At 41.7% G+C, this 23,845-nt stretch overlaps 1 protein-coding gene across 2 annotated transcripts in view; it reads left to right on the top strand.

Moving 5' to 3' along the window:
* Positions 1-23,513, top strand: part of MYOZ2 (myozenin 2) — a 53,685-nt gene extending 30,172 nt beyond the window's left edge. For both annotated transcript variants that reach the window (XM_043971761.1, XM_043971760.1), the window contains exons 4-6: positions 5,400-5,529; positions 14,277-14,460; positions 23,037-23,513. In XM_043971761.1, the coding sequence (XP_043827696.1) occupies positions 5,400-5,529; positions 14,277-14,460; positions 23,037-23,271 (549 nt within the window). In that variant the 3' untranslated portion in view covers positions 23,272-23,513. The remainder of the gene's footprint in view (positions 1-5,399; positions 5,530-14,276; positions 14,461-23,036) is intronic.
* The last annotated feature ends 332 nt before the right edge of the window (positions 23,514-23,845 follow it).

Genomic DNA, 23,845 nt, shown 5'->3' with positions numbered 1-23,845 from the left:
CTGGAAGTCAAAGGGCCTGGGTTGGATTAAATAACCTCAGAGTGACAGGCCTGTAATCTGTGATCTGTCCATCTCCAGAATTTCTGCCATTGGGTCCAGTTGTCTCCTTTCTACCTTCAGTTTTGTATATAACCTTAAGCAAGTTGCTCAAGCTTTGAGTTGGGGGGAAAACAGAAGAAAAATGGCTGGTAGGGAAGTAAAACACAAGATAAATAGGAATCTAGTAAGAGCACACTTATGATGAGGTCAGGTCACCAAGGCCAGAGGAGTTACTTTCCAAGGTACTGAAAGAACTAGCCACTGGGAGTCCTTAATCACTTTCAGTGATCTACAAAAAATTCATAAAGAGCATGAGAGGATATCACAGGACTGAAGAAGGGCTAATGTCCCAGTATAAAAGAAATGGAAGAGAATGGAATCCATAAATAGGATTTTCTTCAATCCTGTCAAAAATTTAACATGATAGGAAAGGGATGGTTAGTGAAAATTTGGAAAGGAAAATACTGATCATAAAGAGCCAGAATGGCTTCATCCAAAACAGGTCATGCTATATTATCTTATTTCCCTTTTTTAATAGGATTACTGGATATATAGATATAGTTTGCCTAGATTTAAGCAAAGCACTTAACTGTCTTTCATTCTAATCTTGTGGAGAAAATGGAGGCAAGTGGATTAGCGGAATGGACAGTTGAGCAGATTTGAAAGTGCTTCAATGACTAATCTGGGGCAAAGGGGATGGCAGGAGGGAACTGGTGGGCGGGGAGGAGATATAGGTACGAAATATATAATATATTGGACTACAGAATCAAGAACTGAAAAGAATTTAAAAGGTTAGAATCCTAGACAGTATAATTTATAGGAATCAATGCCAACTCTTTGGCTTGGGTTCCAGAAATCATTTTCACAGGCATAAAATGAGAGAGGAGGCAGCTAGGTGGCACTGTGGATAAAGCACTGGCCCTGGATTCAGGAGGACCTGAGTTAAAATCCAGCCTCAGACACTTGACACTTACTAGCTGTGTGACCCTGCTCAAGTCACTTAACCCTCATTACCACACAAAAATAAATAAAATAAAATTTTAAAAATAGAATTAAATAGGACATATCCATAAGGGAGTAGATTATAGTCTCTCAGGCCAGACAACATCTCTGCAGATGATATTTGGTTATACAGCCACATTTTAAAAAGAGCCCTGGAGAAGAGCAACCAAAGAAGTAAGATGCCTTGAAAATTTGCCATACAAGAATTGGTTGAAGGGACTGGAAATGTTCAATCTTAAGGGAAGACGTTAGGGAAAACAGGATTGTTATCTAAGTATAGGGCATAGGAGAGAGATTATACTTGTTCTGTGTTTCCCTAGATGGCAAAAATAAGGAGTAATTGGTGGAAATTTCACAAGGGCTGATTTTGGCTCAGGGTAAGGGAAAAAACTTCTTAACAATTAGGGCAGTCCCAAAGTAGAATGAGCTATCTCACAAGATACCCACTAACTATATTTCTTCAAAGAAAAGATGGTTGGGGTTGCTTTTAAATGGAATACTTGGTCAAGTCTGGATTGGATTTGAGAATTCATCTAACTCTGGGATACTGTAATAATAATAACTTGGTTTAATTTCAGTAGAGTAGATAGATATTTCCCTTGAGGTTTCACATTAACTTAGAAAAGTGGAAAGGCAATGGCAGTGAGCTATCCCTGTATGGTCAAGAGATTTAGCTAGGCCATTAATGTTGATATTCTAGCCATGAATTAATGGTTCAGTGCCTAAATTTACTTATTCATTCATCCATCCACCCATTCATTCATTCATTTGCTTGCTTATTTATTTGTTTGTTTGTCTGTTCATTCCTTCATTTATTTATTTATTCATTCATTTTTTTTGTTCACTCATTTGTTTGTTTGTTCATTTATTTGTTTGTTTGTGTGTTTGTTTAATTGTTTTGTGGGGCAATGAGAGTTAAGTGACTTGCCCAGGGTCACACAGCTAGTAAGTGTCAGAGGCCAGATTTGACTTCAGGTCCTCCTGAATCCAGTGCTTTGTCCACTGTGCCACCTAGCCACCCCCCAGTTTCCTAGATTTAAAAAAATAAATTCTCAGTTTATTATTTTTTTCTCTAACTCCTCAGAAAATACAAGTGCATTTTATTTACAGGCACCATTTTGGGAGAAGAGGGAGGAAAATTATCCTCTAATTTGTGGAAATCCAAAAGAGATTTAAGAGCATGAACCCATTTATTTGTGTAATAATACTTCCAGATGACTAGAAGTTTCATTATGATTTTAGAAATCAAGAAATTGAAGCTTTGAGATATTTTTAAATTTTTGATATTTTATTTTTTATCTAGTGACATGTAAAAACAATTTTTAATCTTCATTTTAAAAAAATTCTGAATTCCAAATTCTCTTTCACCCTCCTTCCATGTCTCCCTAATTGAGAAGGCAAGCGATTTGATAATGGTCATATATGTGCAGTCATGCAAAACATATTTACATGTTAGTCACATTGTGAAAAAAACAGACAAAAAACCAAGAAAAATAAAGAAAGCTTAAAAAAATAGTGTGTTTCAATCTGCATTCAGATTCCATCAGTTCTTTCTGAGATCAGATATTAAATGAATTTCTCAAGTTCATAGGTGAGTTAATGGGAGAATCAGAACTAGCCCACATTTTAATGACCTGCCTTTTGGGGAAAATAACAAGATATTTGAGTTAATCCTTTTTTTCTTTTTTTACAAACTATGTTCTGTGATGTGAAATGTATTATAATTGGCATGAAATAATGAGCAGTTTTAGGAACCACACGATGGGGAAGGATCAAGGAAAGGTGGATGAAAAGAAGGTGGAAACAATGACCTAAAATCATGAACAATTATAGAATTAGAAAGGACGTTAGAACTCATCTGGTCCCAATTTCAGGATAAATGTACTGGGATGTATGAACATATATTTTTCCCACCAAATAAAAAAAGTTGCCTTCTCTCTGTGGGGTATTTTAAAAATGTAATTGACAGCATTTCCCAATGACAATAAAACCCAAATCTCTACCAGTGTTCACCCCTTGTGACTCACTTAAAGCACAGAGGAGACGCTGGGCTTTAAGAGGTGATGCCAATGAAGGTTACACTCTAGCAGACTCTGCCAAGCTGGGCTAAGGTCAAAGAGGCTCATACCCAGGTTGGCCACAAGGTAGCATATTTTTAGAACCCTCCTCATCCACTCTCCAAGCCCATCTACAAAGTGAAGGGGGAGTTGAAATGGGCACAACCAGAGGAAGCACCCTTTCTGATGAAGGAATCAATCCCTAGATTATAAAAGTAACAGAAGAGAATTCTTGTGTAATATAGGAGAAAGAGAGAGGATGACAGAGAGTGACAGAGCAAAATCACCCCTCTAGAAGCCTATTGAGTAGGTCATTCCTCCTGGCTCGATGCCACGACCACCCAAAGAAGCAACCAGAATCTACTGGCCAATCATTTCCTTTATGAAGAGGGCCAAAGCATGGGCCCAACCCCACATATGTGGGGGATAACACCCTTTGCCCAGGTTCCAGTCTAGAAGATCAGGGAGATTTCTGCAATTACTTCATTAATTATATGTATACATATAAGGGCACTGTGTGGCACATTAGATAGTGCACAAAGCCTGAAGTCAAGAAGACCAGAGTTCAAATCTAACCTCTGACACTCACAAGCTGTGTGACCCTGAGCAAGTCACTTCACCCTGCTTGCCTCAGTTTCCTCATCTGTAAAATGAGCTAGAGAAGGAAATGGCAAATCAGTCCAGTATCTTTGCCAAGAAAACTTCAAATGGGGCCATGAAGAGTTGGACACAAATGAAGTGATTGAAAAACTATATGTGTATGTGTGTGTTTATATACGTATATATGTGTGTGTGTGTGTGTGTGTTTATAATATGTTTATAATCTCCCAGTAAAGATGCTTTGTTTAGATTTCCTTCAGCCAAAATAAAGAAGGTCTTTGTTTTTGTTTGCCTTTCTTACCTTCTTTGGAGGGAGTCATCTAAGAATGGAAAGAAGGCTATAATTTAGGTTGCATCTCAAAACCAAAATAAGACACTGCTCAGCCAGCATGAGGGATGACAGTGTATTTAAACAATAACCACTGGGGTACTTGGTGTTTCCTGCCAACTAATGACTAACTGGAAAGAGTAGATTCTCTAGCCTGTCATTAATCCCCAGGAAATGGCCCACCCCTGAGTAGGTTGGTGTGACTATTGAAAAGAATCACGGTCGGTCGGCAGCCTGATTGAAGCTTCAGGTGTCACTGGTTTCAGCCTTGCATGGTGAGAATGAAGAGAAAATGAATTCCCTCCACATGGGTCAGGCTCCCAATAGTCTGCCTTACATGTAATGAAAATGGGTCTAAAATGTCTTTCCGGGAAGGTGAACAAACCAGTTATTAAGGTGTATGGAATGCTGGAGTTCAAGATAGATCTAGTCACCCAAACCCTCTAATCATGCTTTACCTGCCCGTGTCCCTTCCTACCCCACCCCTATCTTTATGTCATGCTTGGGGATGCTGCTGCTGCCCCCTTCAAAACAGAGCCAGAGACCATGCCCTGGAGGAGCTAAGGCTATCCATTTCAGAGCTCCTGCCCTGGGGCTGTGTAGTCCTCATTGGTAGTTAGCATTGATTCCATTTGAGGTTTTCTTGGCTAAGATCCTGAAGTGGTTTGCCACTTCCTTCTCGAGTTCATTTGACAGATGAGGACACTGAGGCAAACAGGGTGAAGTGACTGGTCCAGGGTCACACAGTTAGTACGTACCTGAGGCCAGATTTGAACCCAGGAAGATGAATCTTCCTGATTCCAAACCCAGTAATCTATCCACTGAGCCACCTGGGCTTGAATAGACTGAAACATATTACCAATAACTTGCTCATAAAAAAGGCCTAAAAATGAAATCCAGGATATATATGACCATAAAAGGAGATAGACCAATTACCAAGAGAGCGAGGATGCGTTCCAATGCACCCATTCACCATAGTCAGATGGTGTGGTAGTCAGAGCACCGGGTCTGGAATAAGGACCACTTGAGTTTAAATTCAGCCACAGACACTGGTCAAAGTGTCCCTGGACAAGTCATTGAATCCCTGTCTGCCTCAGCTCCCTCATCTCTAAAATGGGGATAATAACGGCACCTACCTCCCACGGGTCGCAGTGAGGATCCAATGCAATAATATACGTGGAGTGCTTTGCAAAACTTAAAGCACAATATAAATGTCAGCTAGGGTTACTTTGGCTAATTATCAACATCCCACAAAATTCAGAAGAGCTGATTGTCAAGACGGAGTAAATGTCCTGTATAGACAGCGGTGACGTCCTCTCTTGGTGTGTTTGACATTGATCATGGTTCAGCGGTCTCTTTTTGCTCCCCTACAGTACAGGATTGCCATGCAGAATGGAACTCTGGATGGTAGCAGCATGGAAGGTGGCTCCCAGCAGGGCCCACTGACCCCTCCTAACACGCCAGACCCCCGGAGTCCACCCAATCCAGAAAACATTGCACCAGGTAAAGAGTTGTCATTGGCCAGAAAGCTGTTGGGAGCCTGCAGTCTACTCCCTAAATTGCAGGGCTTTTCCTGTCAAATTTCTCCCTTTTTATAGTGTTTTAAAATGTAAGCTAAGATCCAGATATGGGACATTTACTCTTCATTCTAATTCTCTATAGATGTTGGTACTTTTTTAAAAAAATCAGTCATTAGTATTCACATTGATACATGCTTTATATAATAATAGGAAGCTTTTACATTGTACTCTAAGGCTGCAAAAGTGTTTTTCAAGTATCATCTCACCTGATTTGGGGAGGCTAGGTGAAACAGTGGATAGAGTGCCGGACCTGGAGTCAAGAGGAATCATCTTCCTGAATTCAAATCTGTCCTCAGATACTTATAAGCTGTGTGACCCTGGACAAGTCACTTACCCCTATTTGTTCCAGTTTCCTCATCAGTAAAGTGAGCTGGAGAAGGAGATTACAAACCAACCTAGTATCTCTACCAAGAAAACCCTTAACAGGGTCACAAAGAGTTGGACATGACTGAACAACTGTTTTACAAATGAGGAAACAGGCTGAGAGATTAGGTATGATGCCTTCCTTGAGTCACACAACTAATAAGTGTCTGAGGCTGGATTTGAACTCAGGTCTTCCTAGCTCCACAGTCAGTACTCTGTCCACTCTGATAGCAAGGTACCTAAATTGTTTCACATATTTTCAACCATTCTCCTACATCCTGTGGATGACTTGTACCCATAAGGAGTCACAAATATATTGTGCCATGAAAATCCATGGGTGTATATGAAATCAAATGAAAAGCAAACCCTTTCCCTATAAATGCACATTAACTGGAAATGTTAGTAAAATCTGAAATAGGAAGACTTTGACCATATCAAAGTCCCAATCTAATTCAGGAGATATTTATTGCATCTTCCCTATGCAAGGCAGCAAAGGAGGAGCTAGGGAAACAAACTCAAAACAAAAATGTCCCTGACATCAATGAGTCCCCATCACTTGCTGCTAAGGAAAGATATATAAAGCAAGTGACTCTCCCAAGTTCATTCAAGCAGATGCTAAGCGTCCCAGGAGGAATCTGAGCCCAGGCCCAAGGCTCTATCCACTCTAACATGCAGTTCATTGTTCTCCAAAGCAAGTCCAGGGCAGTAGAAATGGAACAAGCACTCCAAGAGAGCCAAAATAACATCAGGACAGGTGACTTGCATTCAAAAGGGACCTTTTAAGATGAAAGATGGTAGGAGAAAAGGAATGAATGGAGGAAGGGGGGGGGAGGGAGGGAGGGCAAAAGGGAAGAATTGAAGATAAGGAGCTTTTCCTGAGTCCCAAGCTTATGCTGCTCCAATGGGAGTGGAACCAAGTCTGTTCTTGACTTCCTGTGACCTTCTTCCTCAAATACACAGAATTCAAGATTGATAACCCATTTCTTTGTCGTGCCTTTTCTGTGTCATTTATGACTCCCCCCCCCACCCCATTTGGGTGGAGGACAGATTGAGGCAATGTGGTTTAGCGGAAAGATTGCTGGATTGAAAGACCTACTTTCAAATCCCACACCACATAACTAGCTGTGTCCCCTGAAAACTTCCACACCATAACAATCTCCCCTCAGGCTCTCACCTCTACTTTCTCCTCTTGAGAACCTTAGACTCTGCCCCTAGAACCACCCCAGGCTCTATCTAATCAGTCAACTAGCCTTATCTTGCTGGGATCCAGGCTTCACAGCATGTAGGAAGGTTGTGTAGCACCCCCTTATCAGCTCCCTTTAATGTGTTGTCTTAAGCTCCTGGTGGGGAGGGACTGTTGCCTAGCATGGAACCTGGCATACAGTAAGTGTCTAATAAGTGCTTTCTCTATCTATGCTCATCTACCTATCTAAGATAGGGCTAATTCTACCTGGGGCCCCTACATCAAAGAGTCACCATGAATCAACAATGAGTTGATGAATGGGAAACGGCTCTCAAATGTGGAAATGTTAGCAATAAGCAAACAGTCAGGAATAGTCACTGTATATGTGTGTAGCCCCAGACACAGGGGGGTTCCAGAAGCCTAGAAGCTGATAGTCCCTGCCCTCAAGGAGCCTACAACCTAATATGAGAGGACGGCGAACACATGAGCAAGACTGTCTAAATATGTATTAAAACACACATGGGCTTCACAGTAACATATACCTAAGGCTGGAGATGGGGATGAGACCTAAGATTTCATAGATTCAGGGAATTCCCACTTGGAGAAACTCCTGCTACCAATGGAGTTTTGCACCTCCTTTGTGACATTTGGTCTTAGAGTGGCCCAAGGTCCTTAGAAGTTAAGTGCCTGGTTCAGGGTCACCCAGATGTTATACGTCAATATATGCCTCTATACACTGAACCAAAGGGTGGAGTGGGGAACCCAGTGACAGGCGATCCCAAACCCTGTTGTTAGACAAAACATCAAAAATGAGTGTTTGAAGGGGCAGCTGGTGGCGCAGTGGATAAAGCCCTGGCCTTGGATTCAGGAGGACCTGAGTTCAAGTCCGGCCTCAGACACTTGACATTAGCTGTGTGACCCTGGGCAAGTTACTTAACCCTCATTGCCCTGACAAAAATAAATGAGTGTTTGGTGGGGCAGCTAAGTGGCGCAGTGGATAGAGTACCGGCTCTGAATTCAGGAGGACCTGAGTTGCAATCCGGCCTCAGACACTTAACACTAGCTGTGTGACCCTGGGCAAGTCAACTAACCCTCATTGCCCTGCCCTTCCCCCCCCCCAAAAAAATATGAGTGTTTGGGAGCAACAGTGTCAAGTGAAGCAGAGGATGAGGCCTTTCTAGGGAAGATATTGGGGTTGCTGTTCAGTCATTTCTGACTTGTTGTAAGCCCATTTGGGGTTTTCTTGGCAAAGATACTAAAGTGGTTTGCCATTTCCTTCTCTAGCTTATTTTACAGATGAGGAAACTGAGATAGAAGTTAAGTGACTTGCTCAGGGTCACACAGCTAATGTCAAGTGTCCGAGGCTTCATTTAAACCCCAGGCCCAGTGCTCTATCCCCAGTACCACCTAGCTGTCTAAGATACTGGGGAGGGGGTATACTTTAGGTCAGTAAGCCTTCTGGACTCTTGTTAAAGGGCCAGTTTGAGGTTAGAGAGTGTCAGCCTTTGAATTTAGCCAGTGGAGTATTTCCTTCTCCTTTGATTCACATCAGAATAAAGAAAACTCTGGGATTTGTAGAATCCTGGGTCATTTCCATCAGTAATAAAGGAAATCTAGAAAGAACTGAGCTACATGGTGAAAACTACATGGAGTATGTGTACTTTAGGCCCATCTTCCCTAGCAGGGCTAGTTTCCTCATTGGTTCAGTGAAGGTATTGAGATAGATCAATGATTTCCAACTGGTAGTTGTTGTTGGTCCATGAAACTCTTTCAAAGCTAGTAACAAACAAACAAACAAAAAAGTGTTGTGAACCCTTAGAGTAATTTAATATACCACTTACATGGTACTTTGTTCAACCCTGGGTGACCCCATTTGGGGTTTTATTGCCAGAGACACTGAAATGGTTTGCATTTTCTTCTCCGGCTCATTTTACAGATGAGGTAAACAGGGTTGAGTGATTTGCTCAGGGTCATACAGTTAGTAAATGTCTGAGCCCAAATTTGAACTCGGGTATTCCAGGGCTGGAGCTTTATCCACTGAGTCACTTAGCTACTCTATATGATGCTTTACAATTAATTATTCACTACGTAGAGAATTCTTAGCATGGACCCCTTTGGTCATTGTAGAAAACCCCCCAGGAGTCATAAACCAGCCAATAAGAATCACTAGATGCCATGACCTCTAAGATCTCTTCTAGCCACCAGTCTACAATCTTGTAATTTAGTTTTGGTAAAGGAGAAAGGCATTGATTAGGGGAGAGTATTCTGTGAATTAAAAATCTTTTTGTATAATTGTTTTTCCACGTGTGTCTAGATAGCTTGTACGTTTCAGATCTTGTCTTAGAAGTGTAGTCTATACTTCCCAACTTGGTGCTGGGTAGAAGGTGCAGACATGAGTAAGACACACAAGGAATTCATCATCTGGTAGGGGGTACAGCACAATGAAAATAAGCTAGGATAACTGCAGAAGAAAGGCAGAAAAGCCATGTTAAGACAGTTCTGACTGGGAGGGAGGAGGAGAGAAGGCTTCATCAAGGAGCTGAGTTTTGAGTTGGCCTTCATGCATGAGCAGGACTTTGAAAGGCAGAAAGATTCATGAGGAAGGCATTCCAGGTAGAGGGAATCACATGAGCACAGATGCACAGGTAGGAAAGTATTGTGCGTATTCAAATTGTGATAAATAGTTGAGTAGTTATTGCTCTGTTGAACAGATCATGCATGAATAATAGTGATTTGGGGGCAGCTAGCTGACACAGTGGATAGAGGACTGGCCCTGGATTCAGGAGGACCTAAGTTCAAATTTGACCTCAGACACTTGACACTAGCTGTGTGACCCTGGGCAAGTCACTTAACCCTCATTGCCCCCCACACACAAAAAATTAAATAATAAATAGATAGATAGATAGATAGATAGATAGATAGATAGATAGATAGATAGATAGATAGATAGATAGATAGATAGATAGATAAGTAAATAAATAAATAAATTGTGGTGATTTTACAAAGTCAGAACAGAGAACAATGGAAGCCCATAGTTGTTCTATGGAATGCAAGTCAATGGGTGTAGGAGTTAACAGGACATTGGTTGAATCGGCTCTACATGGTCCTAGGGAAAGGGAGGAGATAAATACCTCAGTTACTAGTAGCTCAGAGAGTGTGGTAAATGTTTAACAACCAGCTCTGGGAGGATGGGGATGCATGCATTACATATTTTAGTTTAATGTGGATTATTAACATTTTCCCCATCATTTTAAGTCTAGACAAATAAATAAATAAAGCCTCAGGTATACAGACAGCATTTACTGATTTCTGAGGTGGAAATGTTCATGCTAGAGATTTAACAATCCATCCAAGCTGGTCAGAGCTGGCTCTAGGACATCCTGGCTACTTCGGATGACATAAAATTTTCAAGGCTTGCAGTCAGAGAAAGAAGCAACCCTATCAAGGCACCAACAATCAGTAGAATTTAAATGTAGACTGAGACCAGGAACAATTCAGATCTTGGGATCATAAATCTAGAACTGAAATGGACTGGTCAATATCCTCTTTTTTACTAAGGAAACTCAGACACAGGAAATTAAGTGGTTTGTCCAAGGTCACACAAAAAGTGAGCATCAGAAGCAGGATTTGAACCCCAATTCTCTAATCCTCCAAGGAAGCTAGGTGATACAGCATGTAGAGTCCTGAGACTGAAGTCAAAAAAGCCTGAGTTCAAATCCAGCCTCAGACTTTTACCAGCTGTATGACTGTGGGTGAGTCACTTAATTGCTGTCTGCCTCAGTTTCCTCAATTGTAAGATGAGGACAATAACAGCACCTATTTTTCAGAGTTGTTGTGAGAATCAAATGATATATTATATATGTGTGTGTATATTTGTATATTTACCTTGAGGGTTTTTATTTAATTTTTTAAATCAAAAATATTAAATGTTTTATTTTTTAAATTACATATAAAAATGTTTAACATTTTAAAAAATTTTTGAGTTCCAAATAATCTTCCTCACTCCCCTATCCTCTTATTGAGAAGGCTAGCAATTTGGTAAGGGTTATACATGTGCAGCTAAGTGGTCCAGTGGATAGACCACTGGGCCTGAAGTCAGAAAGACTTATCTTCCTAAATTCAAATCTGGCTTCAGACACTAGCTGTGTGACCCTGGGCAAGTCACTTCACCCTGTTTGCCTCAGTTTCCTCATCTGTAAAATGAGCTGGAGAAGGAAATGGCAACCCACTCCAGTATCTCCGCTAAGAAAACCCCAAATGGAGCCACAGAGTCAGACATGACTGAAAAATGACTGAACAGAAACAAATACATGTGCAGTTATGCAAAACATATTTCTATATTAGTCATGTTGCAAAAGAAAACACACATATACCCACAAACTAAGAAAAATAAAGAAAGTTTTTAAAAAGTATGCTTTACATACAATGCATTCAATCTCCATCCATCAGTTCTTCCTTTGGAGGGAGATAACATTTTTCATCATGAGTCCTTTGGAGCTCAGACATTCACCATTGACCATTATATCATATTACTGTTATTGTGTACAATGTTCTTCTGGTTCTGCTCACTTCACTTTTTTTTTTGCAGGGCAATGGGGGTTAAGTGACTTGCCCAGGGTCACACAGCTAGTAAGTGTTAAGTGTCTGAGGCTGGATTTGAACTCAGGTACTCCTGAATCCAGGGCCAGCGCTTTAACCACTGTGCCATCTAGCTGCCCCTCACTTCACTTTTTAAGAAATATTTTTAAAGTGGCACATAGTAGGTGCTTAATAAATGCTTGTCCCCTTCCTTTCCCTTCCCTGCCCCTCCCCTTCCATGTTCTTTTGTGGCTTGGGTGAAGTGCTAATTTACAAACAAGGCCAAAGTCATAGAATCAGGTTGCAAGATCAAATTCAGAACTTGAAGGGTCATCTGATCCAATCCCTCATTTTTCCGGCAGAGAGAGGTCTTTTATGAAGGACCTACTACATGTCAAGCTTACCACTCATTAAACCAAGGGCCAACAAAGGGAAGTCGTTTGCCTGAGATCTCACAGGTGCTAAATCAGAGAGGCAGGATTAGAGCCAGGATTCTAACTCAGGCTCTTGGATTTCAGCACCATTACCTTCCCACCATTCTGTCCCTCTCACGGCCAACAATCCAGAACAGTTTCATAGGCTTACGATTCATTCTCCTGGTGAACATATTTAAACTCATTTGAACTTCCTTTATAACTGACTCATGAATGCCAGCCCCAAACTCTTGTACCATTTGGTACAAGCAAGCACGTGCCAAAGAGTTGTGACTTGAAGCCAGAGGCAATGGAGAGCATCTTAAAGCAGAGGATCAATGACATTTATGGAAAAGGAAAGGTTATCATGTGAAAGAAGGGTTAATCAGACCACCTTGGATCATATTACGGGAATACTGCTGGGTGGGGCTGTGTAAAATACTTGAAAGTATTTCCTGTCCCCCTTTTTCTTCTGGAAGGGACACAGCTGAATCTTCCTTTTTTTTTTTTTTTTTTTGGTGAGGTAATTGGGGTTAAGTGACTTGCCCAGCATCACACAGCTAGTGTCAAGTGTCTGAGGCTGGATTTGAATTCAGGTCCTCCTGACTCCAGGACTGCTGCTCTCTATCCACTGTGTCACGTAGCTGCCCCTGACAGAGCTGAATCTTACCCAAGATTCTCCAAATCTACCCTCCTCCTTTCCTTCTCATGGAAAGAGAAGGGGCCTGGCCACACCTGGTTACAACAATTAGCATGCTTTTAGCCTGGGGGCAAAATAACTGATTTTTTTTTTTTGTATTTCATGTCATTTATTATCAGACACAAAGTTATTCATACAATCACAGTAGCTCACAGCCCCCAGATAGGGGGGGAAAAAATCTCTGTCTTCTACACATTTTGGGCAAAATTAGGATATGGTAAACTCTTAGAGGGAAAAAAAGCAAGCAAAGTATATTCCAGTACCTATGACTAGACAAGGGAGGGGAACGTGAAGGTCTGTTGGAACTTCCCTCAGTCCTTGAAGAAGTGCATCTTGCTCTGGTCCAAGTGCACTGTTCTGAGACATCTGCAGTAGCCCAGTGGTCCACTTTGATCCCTCCCTTCTCTTCCAGGCTCAGCTGTCTTTTTAGTCATTGCTTGTTGTCCCTATGTCATGCATTCTTTCCATCTTGGCTTTTTAAGGCCTGAACGGGGCCAGGACAGGGTGGCTCCCCACAGCTGTTGTATGACTCAGGTCCCCTTTATGGCTTAAAGATTAAGACAGTCCCAGACACCCTTAGGGCTACAAGGGAATTCTTGTCCCTTTGAACAGCAAATCCCAGAATGCCATTCCACTTTCAAAGCCCTATTCTATAGCCATGCAATGTAGAAGCTAGGGGGGATCAGAAAGACCATCCGTCAAGGCCCAAGGTCCTTATTTTACAGAAGGGCAAAATAAGGTCAAGAGAGAGGGTGTGAAGAAGGTTACCAGAGATGAGAACTTTTCCACAGGAATAAGAGAATCAGGGAGTGGTGGCTAGAATGGGGTTCGAATGTTGGGGGATTGCTCCTGTGTGCCTGATACGGATTCCCTCCTCGTCTGTGTCTTAGAGTTGCCTGGGGTACTGAGAAGTTTTGTTCATGGTCACCCAACTCATAGGTCTCAAAGGCAGGACGTGAATCTAGATGGGGCTGATTCCATGGTGAGCCCTCTCTACCCAATCAATACATTGGGCTGCCGCTCTGAGCAAGGGGCACCAAAGAGGCCAGCCTTGAGCAAGATTTCCCGATCTAAGTTAGAAAACTCCTTAATTTGTGGTGCCTATGCAAAATAAAATTGAAATTAATAGAATCTCTTCTCTCACATGGTACAAATATGTGTTATTATAACCAGTGAGTAAGGAGTTTTCTGACTGGAATAATTTTTCAAGCTTACGTGTTAAGAAAATTAATCTTTCTTAAAAAAAAAAAAATTCCAGGAGTCTACATTTTATATAACGCACTTTGGATTACAGCTTTTCTGGGAAACCATCAACAGGATGTGTATTTCACAAGTTTATTGTAGCACTTTAAAAATAACTTAATAAAATGTTAGTTGTTGCTTAGCAACCCCCAGATATTCTGTTTACTTAGTCCCATTATATTTTTCCAAAGGATACTCTGGACCGCTGAAGGAAATTCCTCCTGAGAGATTCAACACCACAGCTGTACCTAAGTTCTATCAGTCTCCTTGGGAGCAGGCCATCAGCAATGAGCCAGAGCTGTTGGAGGCTTTCTACCCCAAACTCTTTAAGCCTGAAGAAAAGGCAGAGCTTCCAGACTTCCGGAGCTTTAACAGGTAATATACCTCTCCCAGTTAAGAACAGTTATGTGGAATGCCCGCTTCTTATGTGGAGGCTCACTTCTGCCTCAGGCTCTACAAGTTTGTTTGCATTCATTCTTCCTGTATCAAGTTATGGAAACTTGCATTTGAGAAAGGATTTCATTTTGCTTTCATTGCATCTGGGACTTCCAAGTGGAGTCTGCCTGCTCTTCCTTCTCTGATACCTCAGTGGGACTCAGAGATGTCCAACATCCCTTTACAGAGAGTCAAGCCTTCCTCCTAATGGCTCCTGATCTTACAGGAATTACAAGAGACATTTAGTGACTCACGGATTTTCTTTTATATGAAGTGGAACAAAATGACAATGTAGCACAGGCTTTGAGCTCTCTGTCTCTGTCTCTATCTCTCTGTCTCTGTCTCTCTGTCTCTCTCTGTGTCTCTCTCCATCTCCCTCACCCTCTCCCTCTCTGAATTCCGATTCAGGGTCAGGTTGGGTCCCCAGGAGGCAGCTGGCTACTTATCCCCTCATGGTTCTGTTGGGTGTATGTGTGGTCGGCATACCACGAGAGCTGACAAGCCTTAACCACTGTACTTCCCCCTGTGGTTATGAGTTGATATCAATTACTCAGCCAGACAATTAGCTTTTAGAAATGAGTATTTCCCTAGGCAGTATAATAAGAAGAGTCGGCATAAAACTTTGCTCTGAGAATCTGGGACATATTCTCCCACAAGTACCTACAGAGTCCAAGGGAAAGTGGATTCTGGCTTAGGACGCACGTGTGGCAAATAGGCACCTGGCAGCTCCTGGTCTCTGGTTGTGCTGATTTTCCCCTTGTTGGGTGCTCATAAAGTTCTCTCTGGGTATGGGGTGGCACTAGAGTTCCAGCCCATCTTCCTACTTGGCATGAAGCCCCCAGGGCATGAATTAGGCTTGGCTCCATCTTGGCTGCTCATTATTTTCCTGAACCCGGGCCTCAGTTTCCTCATTTCTCAAATGAGGATGGTCCATGGGTCATGTGTGGCTCTGCATTTTGGATCCCATGCTTCTTTCTCACTTTTCAAAACAATGCCCTTTCACCGAATGCCTCTCATCGACTTTGGCCTGTGTGGTGTCACCATTGCCTAACAACTGTTATTTAAGGCAGACCTCCCTTGAGGAAAGAGTTGATAGAATTCTGTAAGAATCCACATGGAGCCCTGGAATCCAATTCAGACAGATGTTGGAGCCAAACCCTAACTTGGTGGGAAGAAAATGCTTTGGCCCAAGTTCTAGGGCCAGGATGCAACAGCTAAGCATCTTTTGTATTGTTTTATTGTTATTTTTTTCTCAATGAACAAAAAACTATTTTCTCTCTCTTCCACTGCCTCCCTCCCTTCCCTGGAAAAAAATTATATATATATACATACACACACACACAATACATATATGTGTGTGTGTATGTGTGTGTATGGGGGTATATGGGTGCATGTGTATACATGTGCATATGTATATATGTATAGATATTTATTAATATGTGTATATGTATATAAACACACATATATATGTGTATACACACACATGCATATAGTCAAGCAAAATCAAAGCCCACATAGGCCACATCCAAAAAGAAAAAAGATCAGTCTGTAGCCTGAGTCCATCACTTCTTTATGAGAAAGTGGATCATATCCTTCATCTCTTGTCCTCTGAAATCATTGTGTTGGTCAGAGTTCTTAAGACTTTCAAATTTGTTTATCTTTAAAATATTGAAGCTTCCAAAGCACTTGCCAAATTGACTCCGATTGTGGATTCATGCGATAGACATGTATTTCTACCCATTCTCCCTTTCTGTATTTCCATGGAGATTTATAGACATTTTTAATGTGGTGGGAATGAATGAATGAAAAAACAATTACTAAATATTTACCGTGTGCTGATCCCTGGGGATACAAAAAGAAAAAGAAGCCAGTCCCTGATCTCAAGAAGACTTGTAGGGAGATGGCATGTATAGGAAGAAGCAGCTGCAGGGTGGATGGAAACCTAAGGATACACTCATGTATCACCACTTAACTTGGATTCAGGGGACCTACATTTGGATTCTAGTTCTGGTACTTAACAATTATAGGAAACTATTGCGGGAAAAATGGAGTTTGTTTTTTTCAAAAGATAACCAATTAATTGGTGGACTAACAAAGAAAAGAGAATATTGGCAATAATAACATTTCAGTGATGCTTTAAGGTTTACAAAGCACTTCATACATATCATCTCCTTTCATTTGTGTGCGATAGAACTTTTTAATTTTATGTACCAAAATTATACCTTTTATCTTCCGGTATTCTCTCAATCATCCTCTCTCTGGTCATGAACTTGTGTCCTATCCCTAGAACTGATAGTTACTTTTTCCCCATGTTTTCCTAATTTGTTTGTGTTCTGACCTTTCCTATCTAGGTTATGTACCCATTTGGATCTCATCTTGGTATGAAGGGTACAATGTGGGCCTGAATGGCATCCCCGGCATGCCTAATCCTTACAAATTACAATGCTTGGGTGCCAGTTAGCCACATTTAACAAGAAATTACTTTGTACACACGTATCTGACTGAAACTGAAGCCTCTTATCTCATAGGGCTTCAGGCTTGAAGGAGAAACTTAGAGATCACCTAGTTCAAGAAGTCTTAACCTGGGTTCCATGACCTTTTTTAAAAGTACATTTTGATAACTATATTTTAATAGAATTCGCTTCCTTTGTAATCCCATGTTGTTCATTTTATGCATTTAAATCCATGATTCTTAGAAGGGGTCTTCCTAGACTTTACCAAACTGACTGAGGGGGTCCAAGTCACACAAAAAAAGGTTAAGAACCCCTGATCTAGTCCAAGGCTCACGTTTTATAGATCAGGAAATGGAAACTGAAAAAGGGTATGGCCCCAGCCCAGGTCCACATAGAGAGTGAGTTATAGAGCCCGTATTGACACATGGGTAAGTGCACTGCAGGTCTACTCCCATCTACAACCTGCCTCAGATCCCAACAGAGTCTGTTTGGTGAAACCTTAACCAACCCCACAAGCAATCTCCTTCTCTCGCTCTCACAGGATGTATCACACATGTGTTTGGTGCTAAGCCTCTGCTCAGTGCTGGGTAGTAAGAACAATGAAGACTTGCAACAAAGGGGCAGACAGTTCAGTCACATGAAAATACCCTTTTATGAAAGTAAGGAAAGAGCTCTGGTGGTGCAGAACATGACAGTGGGTATTGACCCAAACACCACTTTCCCATAGAAATTCTCATTGATACAATGGATGGGTGGATGGGGGTGGGGGGTAATGCGTAAATATTCTCTCATGTGAGACAGGAAGGTGATGAAAATGATGAGGCAAGGATTGCTAAATGACAAAAATAAGGCCACAGGCCTGATTTCAGGGGAGTCAAGAGGAGAGATTGAATATTTCTCCTGTTTCGAGTTAATCCAGCCAAAAAAAAATGAAATCTATACATATGTATTTGTGTATATGAAAAATGAGATCAGTGGATGGAATGCTGCTAAAAGAAAGAAATATTCAATCCCCACTATTACAAAAGGCAATTGTCACAGAAACTTAGCAAGTTTCTAAAAGGGTAGATAGACATGGTATAGAGAGGTTGTTCTCAAAATATTGCTTGAGGACCCCTGGGGGGGCCCAAAACCCTTTGAGGGGGTTCGAACAGGTCAAAATGATTGTCATAATACTACTAAGATGTCATTTACTTTTAAAAATACTCCCCCCTTTCCCAACTACATATCTGTGTAAGGCTAGATTGTTGTCATATGCAGGGTGCATGTGCTTTTTTTGGTATGTCATGGGTACCTCCCCCACCCTTAATTTGGCAGCTTCAAACTTCAGACTAAGACTTTTGGGACACCTTGTACTTCAACCAAAACAATATCACAATAAATTGAATGCAGAAGCAGCTATGAGAATCCAGCTGTCTTCTATTAAGCCCAACATCATAGATATTGGCAAACAAATATGTAAAACAATGCCACTCTTCTCACTATTTTTTTGTTTTGGAAAATTTTTATTTTTCATAAAAAATGTTGTTTATGTTGGCATGTAATGGGTTTATGATTACATTTAAGGGAATCAATACATATTTTTTAAAATGTATCAGTTTTAGGGGCAGCTAGGTAGCGCAGTGGATAGAGCATTGGCCCTGGATTCAGGAGGACCTGAGCTCAAATCTGACCTCAGACACTTAACACTTACTAGCTGTGTGACCCTGGGCAAGTCACTTAACCCCAGTTGCCTCACCAAAAAAAAAAAAAAAAAAGTATCAGTTTTAATTTCTAAAGTAGCAGATATTGTTGTCTATAACCCATGTAAAGAAAAGCGTTTTGCAGTGTCCTCAATAATTTGTAAAAGTATCAAGGGGTTGGGGCAGCTAGATGGTGCCTTAGGGGATAGAGCACTGACTCTGCCCACTCAAGAGAACCTGAGTTCAAATCTGACCTCAGACACTACCTCTGGGACCCTGGGCAAGTTACAACCTGGTTTGCTTCAACAACAAAAAAGTGTATAAAGGGCTCCTAAGACTAAAAAGCATAAGAACTGTGAATGGAATAGAAAGAACCCTAGCTATGGATTCTATTTTAATGCATCAGAGTTCAAATCTGGGTTCTGTTATTTCATCCCTGTGTGTCCTGGTACAATCCCCTTTCACTGTCTAGGCCCCCACTTTCTCACCCTCAAAATGACTTGATTGCATGAGGAGGTGATCTCTACAATCCTTTCCACCTCTAGTTCCTGGAGAGAGAGAGAGAGCTCTCAATTAAGGACTACATTGAATTTTCAGTAGTAAAGACACTAGTCTATATTACTCTTTAAACATTACTCGATAAAAGGTGAGAAATGAAATCGACTGGGTGTTTCATTTCTGTGGCATCGGACTGGTTAGACTCGTTTTTCCCCCCTGCACTGACCAGCTGTTTGACATCATAAAAACATGGCTCCTGGAGGTGGGGACTCTCTGTGTTGAATGCTTCACATGGGTCACAGAATCAGGCACCTTAGAGGCATTAGTGGTGTTAAAGCAACACCACAAAGTCACAGTATCTGCGGGCTCTGGGAGAGATAGGGTTGGGGGCAAGTTTACTGAACTCATTAAGGTAAATTCTCACCTTAGGCAGGTATCCCTTCTAGGTTATTTCTAAACAAGCCCTCTCCTGGCCTTATCTGACCCCCTGGGGTGACAGGAGACTGTGCCTTGGATATTGTGATTTTATTCTACTGTCATCCCCAAAGAGCCATATTCTCTCATATTCTATTTAAGTCAATCAAGTAGAACAGAAGATAGCACAATCTCTGCTGTCATGCAGAGATAAGACCTGGATATCACTGTAATACAAGACTGGGTGTGCAAGCCCTAAGAGATTTCCGGGTCCCAGAGCTCAGAAATCCCTTCTCGGTTGGGGAGACTTCAGGGAAGCCTCCATGAGGAAGATGGCACTTGGGCTGATGGAGTGCTTGAGAGACTTAGAGAAATGCTTTAGTGTTGGCTGAGGACAAGCAGGCCCAGATAAGTGTGTACATATGTGTGAATGTTGATTTCAGTTCCTTCCCTAATACATTTTAAAGCCATCCTGTACTTGGGAAGCCCTGAAAGTCCTGTACTGACTGCATGATCCCAGTCGAGTCGCTTTAACCTCTCAATGCTCTGGGCAAATCTCTAAGACTAGAAACTGCAGAAAAGGTGATGCCACATTGATAGAGGGAGTTTCCTCCCTTGGGGTCCCCCATACCAAGAAATCTAGTCCCAGTCCAGATCTGAGGCTTGATGTTTTTTGTTGTTGTTTTGTTTGGTTTTGGTAGGGCAATGAGGGTTAAGTGACTTACCCAGGGTCACACAGCTAGTTAAGTGTCAAGGGTCTAAGGCCGGATTTGAACTCAGGTCCTCCTGAATCCAGGGCTGGTGCTTTACCACTGCGCCATCTAGCTACCCCTTGAGGCTTCATGTTAATCAGCCACAACAACGATCTACGTAGAGCAAGACTTCTCAACCTTTTTTGTCATGGACCCCCTTGGCAGACTGGCAAGGGCTTTTTCAGATTGCTGTTTCTTGCCTATGTTTACAATTGAAGAAAATATTAAATTCCAGTTAGGTTAGTGAAAAGATGTCAGTATTTTTTCCCCATCGAAGTCCACAGACTCCCTGAAACCAACTCACAGACCCCTTGGGGATTAAGACTTCAGTGACATTCTTCGGACCCCAGGTTAAATACCTTTGCCCTAGAAGTATGTCATGAATGAAAACGTTTTATTTTTTAAAAACTGAAGGAACAAGCTGGATGCAGTCACTGTCTATCTTCTCCCATCCTTCACTGTTGTTTGGTCATTTCCATAATGTCCAACTCTTCATGACACCATTTTGAGGTTTCCTTGCCAAAGACCCTAGAGTGGTTTGCCATTTCCTTCTCTGCTCCCATCCTCTACTAACTAAAATAAGGAGTGATGAGCATGATGGCTAGAAGTGGGACCTGGGAAGATTTCTGAGCTCAAAGCCAGGAACACCCAGGGTCAAGTCCTGTCTTGGTCACATCCTAGCTGTGTGACCTTAGGCAAGTCACACCCCCATTGGGTCTCAGCTTCTTCCCTTGTTAGAGGAAGCAGTTGGGTAAGGTAGCATCTTAAGTTTTTGAGTGGCATGGTATGTTTTGTTCAGGTATGTGATTTAAGAAAACCACTGGAGGCCAGGTACGGCAGCTAGGTGGTGCAGTGGATAGAGAACCAGCTCTGGAATCAGGAAGACCTGAGTTCAAATATGGTTTCAGACACTTACTAGTTGTGTGACCCCTGGCAAGTCGTTTAAGCCATATTGCCTCCAAAAAAGAAAAAGGAAAGAAACCACTTTGGCTTCTTTGTATAGGATGGTTTAGAGAAGGGAAGTCAAGGAGACCAATTTGGAGACCTCAGTTTCCCCACCTTGGAGACCTCAGTTTCCCCACCTGTAAAATGAGAGAATTGGCCTTTCAACCTGGATCCTGCATGGTAAAATCATCCTGAACAAAGAGAGTAGAGCTTTTTCACTGCTAATGGGTAGTCTGACACTATTAGCTGCAAGGGGTGACAATCCCGTCTTGTCATGAACATATCACAGTCATTCCTTCTTCCATTCCTTTGCCCCTGCCCTCCCTGTTCTCCATCCTTTATCTAAATCCTATTCAGTCAATGAGCTCTCACATTTTTGAAGTGCTTCCAGTTTGACAAGGTGCTTTCCTCTCAATAGCGCTATGAAGCAGATAGTGTAACAATTATCCTAATTCTACAGAGTAGAAAACACTCTCCAAAAGCCTAAATGACTTACCCAAGGTCACATAGCAAGTAAGCATCAAACTTGGGGAGAGGTTCCCTCAGAACTGAAATTGGTCATCTGGAATCCATAGCCACAATCCCTTATCTGGGCTGTGGAGTAAAACGAGTTTCAAATGTCAGCTCTGTGAGAACAGGGTTTTTAGATGACTAACAGCTAGCCCAGAACTTTGCACAGAACAGGGACTTCAAGTCTGTTGGCCTGAATATGTGTATGGCATATAGGACAAGGAGTCAGAGTACCTGGATTCAAATCTCACCTCTTTGTGTGTCTTTGTGTGACTTTACTCAAGTCACTTAACATTCTAGAGACTGTTTCCTAATTTGTGGAAGGAGGAGGCTGGACCAAATGGCCCCGAGATCCTTGCCAACTTTAGATGCACAATCTTGTGAGATATGGAATCCTATAAAAGTCTGAGGCACATTATCAATCTGGGATATTTTTATGGTTATAGATCCATAGGCTTCTTTAAAAGGGATACCCAAAAGCCTGAACTTCCATTGGAGGGTCTTCGGTAATGACAAAACAAGGCCAATGTAGAAATGCGCTACTTAACTTTCAAATCAGTCTCTAACATTCCACCTGTCACTGGAGCCATCTCTTCAAAACCTTTTAACTTGGATTGATTATGATGACAACTTAAAGAATCGCCTTTGCTTAGGAACAATAGGCAGCCCAAGTGCTCTTGATTAACAAAGGCATTTGAAGACCTTTGGAAATAAGACAAAACATATGAATAAACATGGTAAATCTGGACCTGGAGGAGACTTCAGAGGCCAGTTAGACCAGCCTCCTCCTTTTACAGATGGGGAAACTGAGGTCCAGGGAGGCAAAGTAATTTGGCCAAAGCTACACAGCAGTGTCAGAGGCAAGATTAAACCCAGGGTCCTCTTCTTGAGAGCCAGTGGTCAACTGGAATCTGAGACAAGCTAATAACTATTAAATAAAGCAAAAAAATCTGGACAAATTCATATATTTCACCCACATATAACATGAGATTATTTGTGCCATATGAAATTTAAGACCAGGCCTTTTCCTGGAGACTTCTGAGAGGGGCAAAGATCCTGGCTCTCTGTTGGCCTCTGGAAATGGTACCGCATTCAAGTTTCATTTGAATCACAGCTCTCTGTGACTTTGGCCAAATTACCTCATCTCCCTGGGCCTCAGTTTCCACATCCGAAAAATGAAGAGGTTGATTTATGGTCCCTGAGGTCCTTTCACTACTAGAAGTAATTAAATTTTTCTGTATTTCTTTTCATTCTCTGCACAGAGTCGCCACACCATTTGGAGGGTTTGAGAAGGCATCCAAAATGGTCAAATTCAAAGTTCCAGATTTTGACCTGCTCCTGCTGACTGATCCCAGGTTCATGGCTTTTGCCAATCCTCTTTCTGGCAGGCGGTCCTTCAATAGAACTCCTAAGGGATGGCTATCAGAGAATGTCCCCATAGCAATCACCCCAGTGCCAACAGAGGAGAATACTGTGCCAGAAACTGACGACCTGTGAGGAGAATTAAGAGCCCTAATGCACTATCAACCCCCAACCCAGTGAAATAGAGGCCCCTTGTCTTACCAGGATGCATACCAACAGATGCTCCTTGTTTGCCTTAGAGTCTAATTGGTAACTATCTAAACTGCAATATTCTATATGTGGAGTTTTGTTTCATTTACAAATAGAATATTAATAAAATCATTAAGAGCCCGATCAGCAAAATTGCTTATCTCATGTTTTCATTCATATTTCTTATGCCTGACTTGAATATAAACAAAGTTCAATATTTAATTAATAAAATAACTCTATGTATAAAGAAATACATTTTGACTTCCCACTTCTGTAAAAGGAATGAGAGAAGAAATAGAGAAGAAGATAATAATGTAGGTGGCTTGGAGGGGTTCGGACCAGTGAAGTAGGTCAGATACTGACTTAGGAGAGTAGAAATTTGGAAGACATTGAAGAAAACTTGAAGATAATCCAGACACTGGTCTAAATTCTACTTCTGGTTGGAAAGAGGAGGATTAAGGAGTTAATGAAAAGATTAACGAGAATCAGGAAGGCATTAGGGAGTAGAAGCTACAGGAAC

The sequence above is a fragment of the Dromiciops gliroides genome, chromosome 6 (assembly GCF_019393635.1).
Source record: "Dromiciops gliroides isolate mDroGli1 chromosome 6, mDroGli1.pri, whole genome shotgun sequence".
In the NCBI taxonomy this organism is placed as follows: Eukaryota; Metazoa; Chordata; class Mammalia; order Microbiotheria; family Microbiotheriidae; genus Dromiciops; species Dromiciops gliroides.
This window is presented reverse-complemented; position numbering and strand designations above follow the sequence as displayed.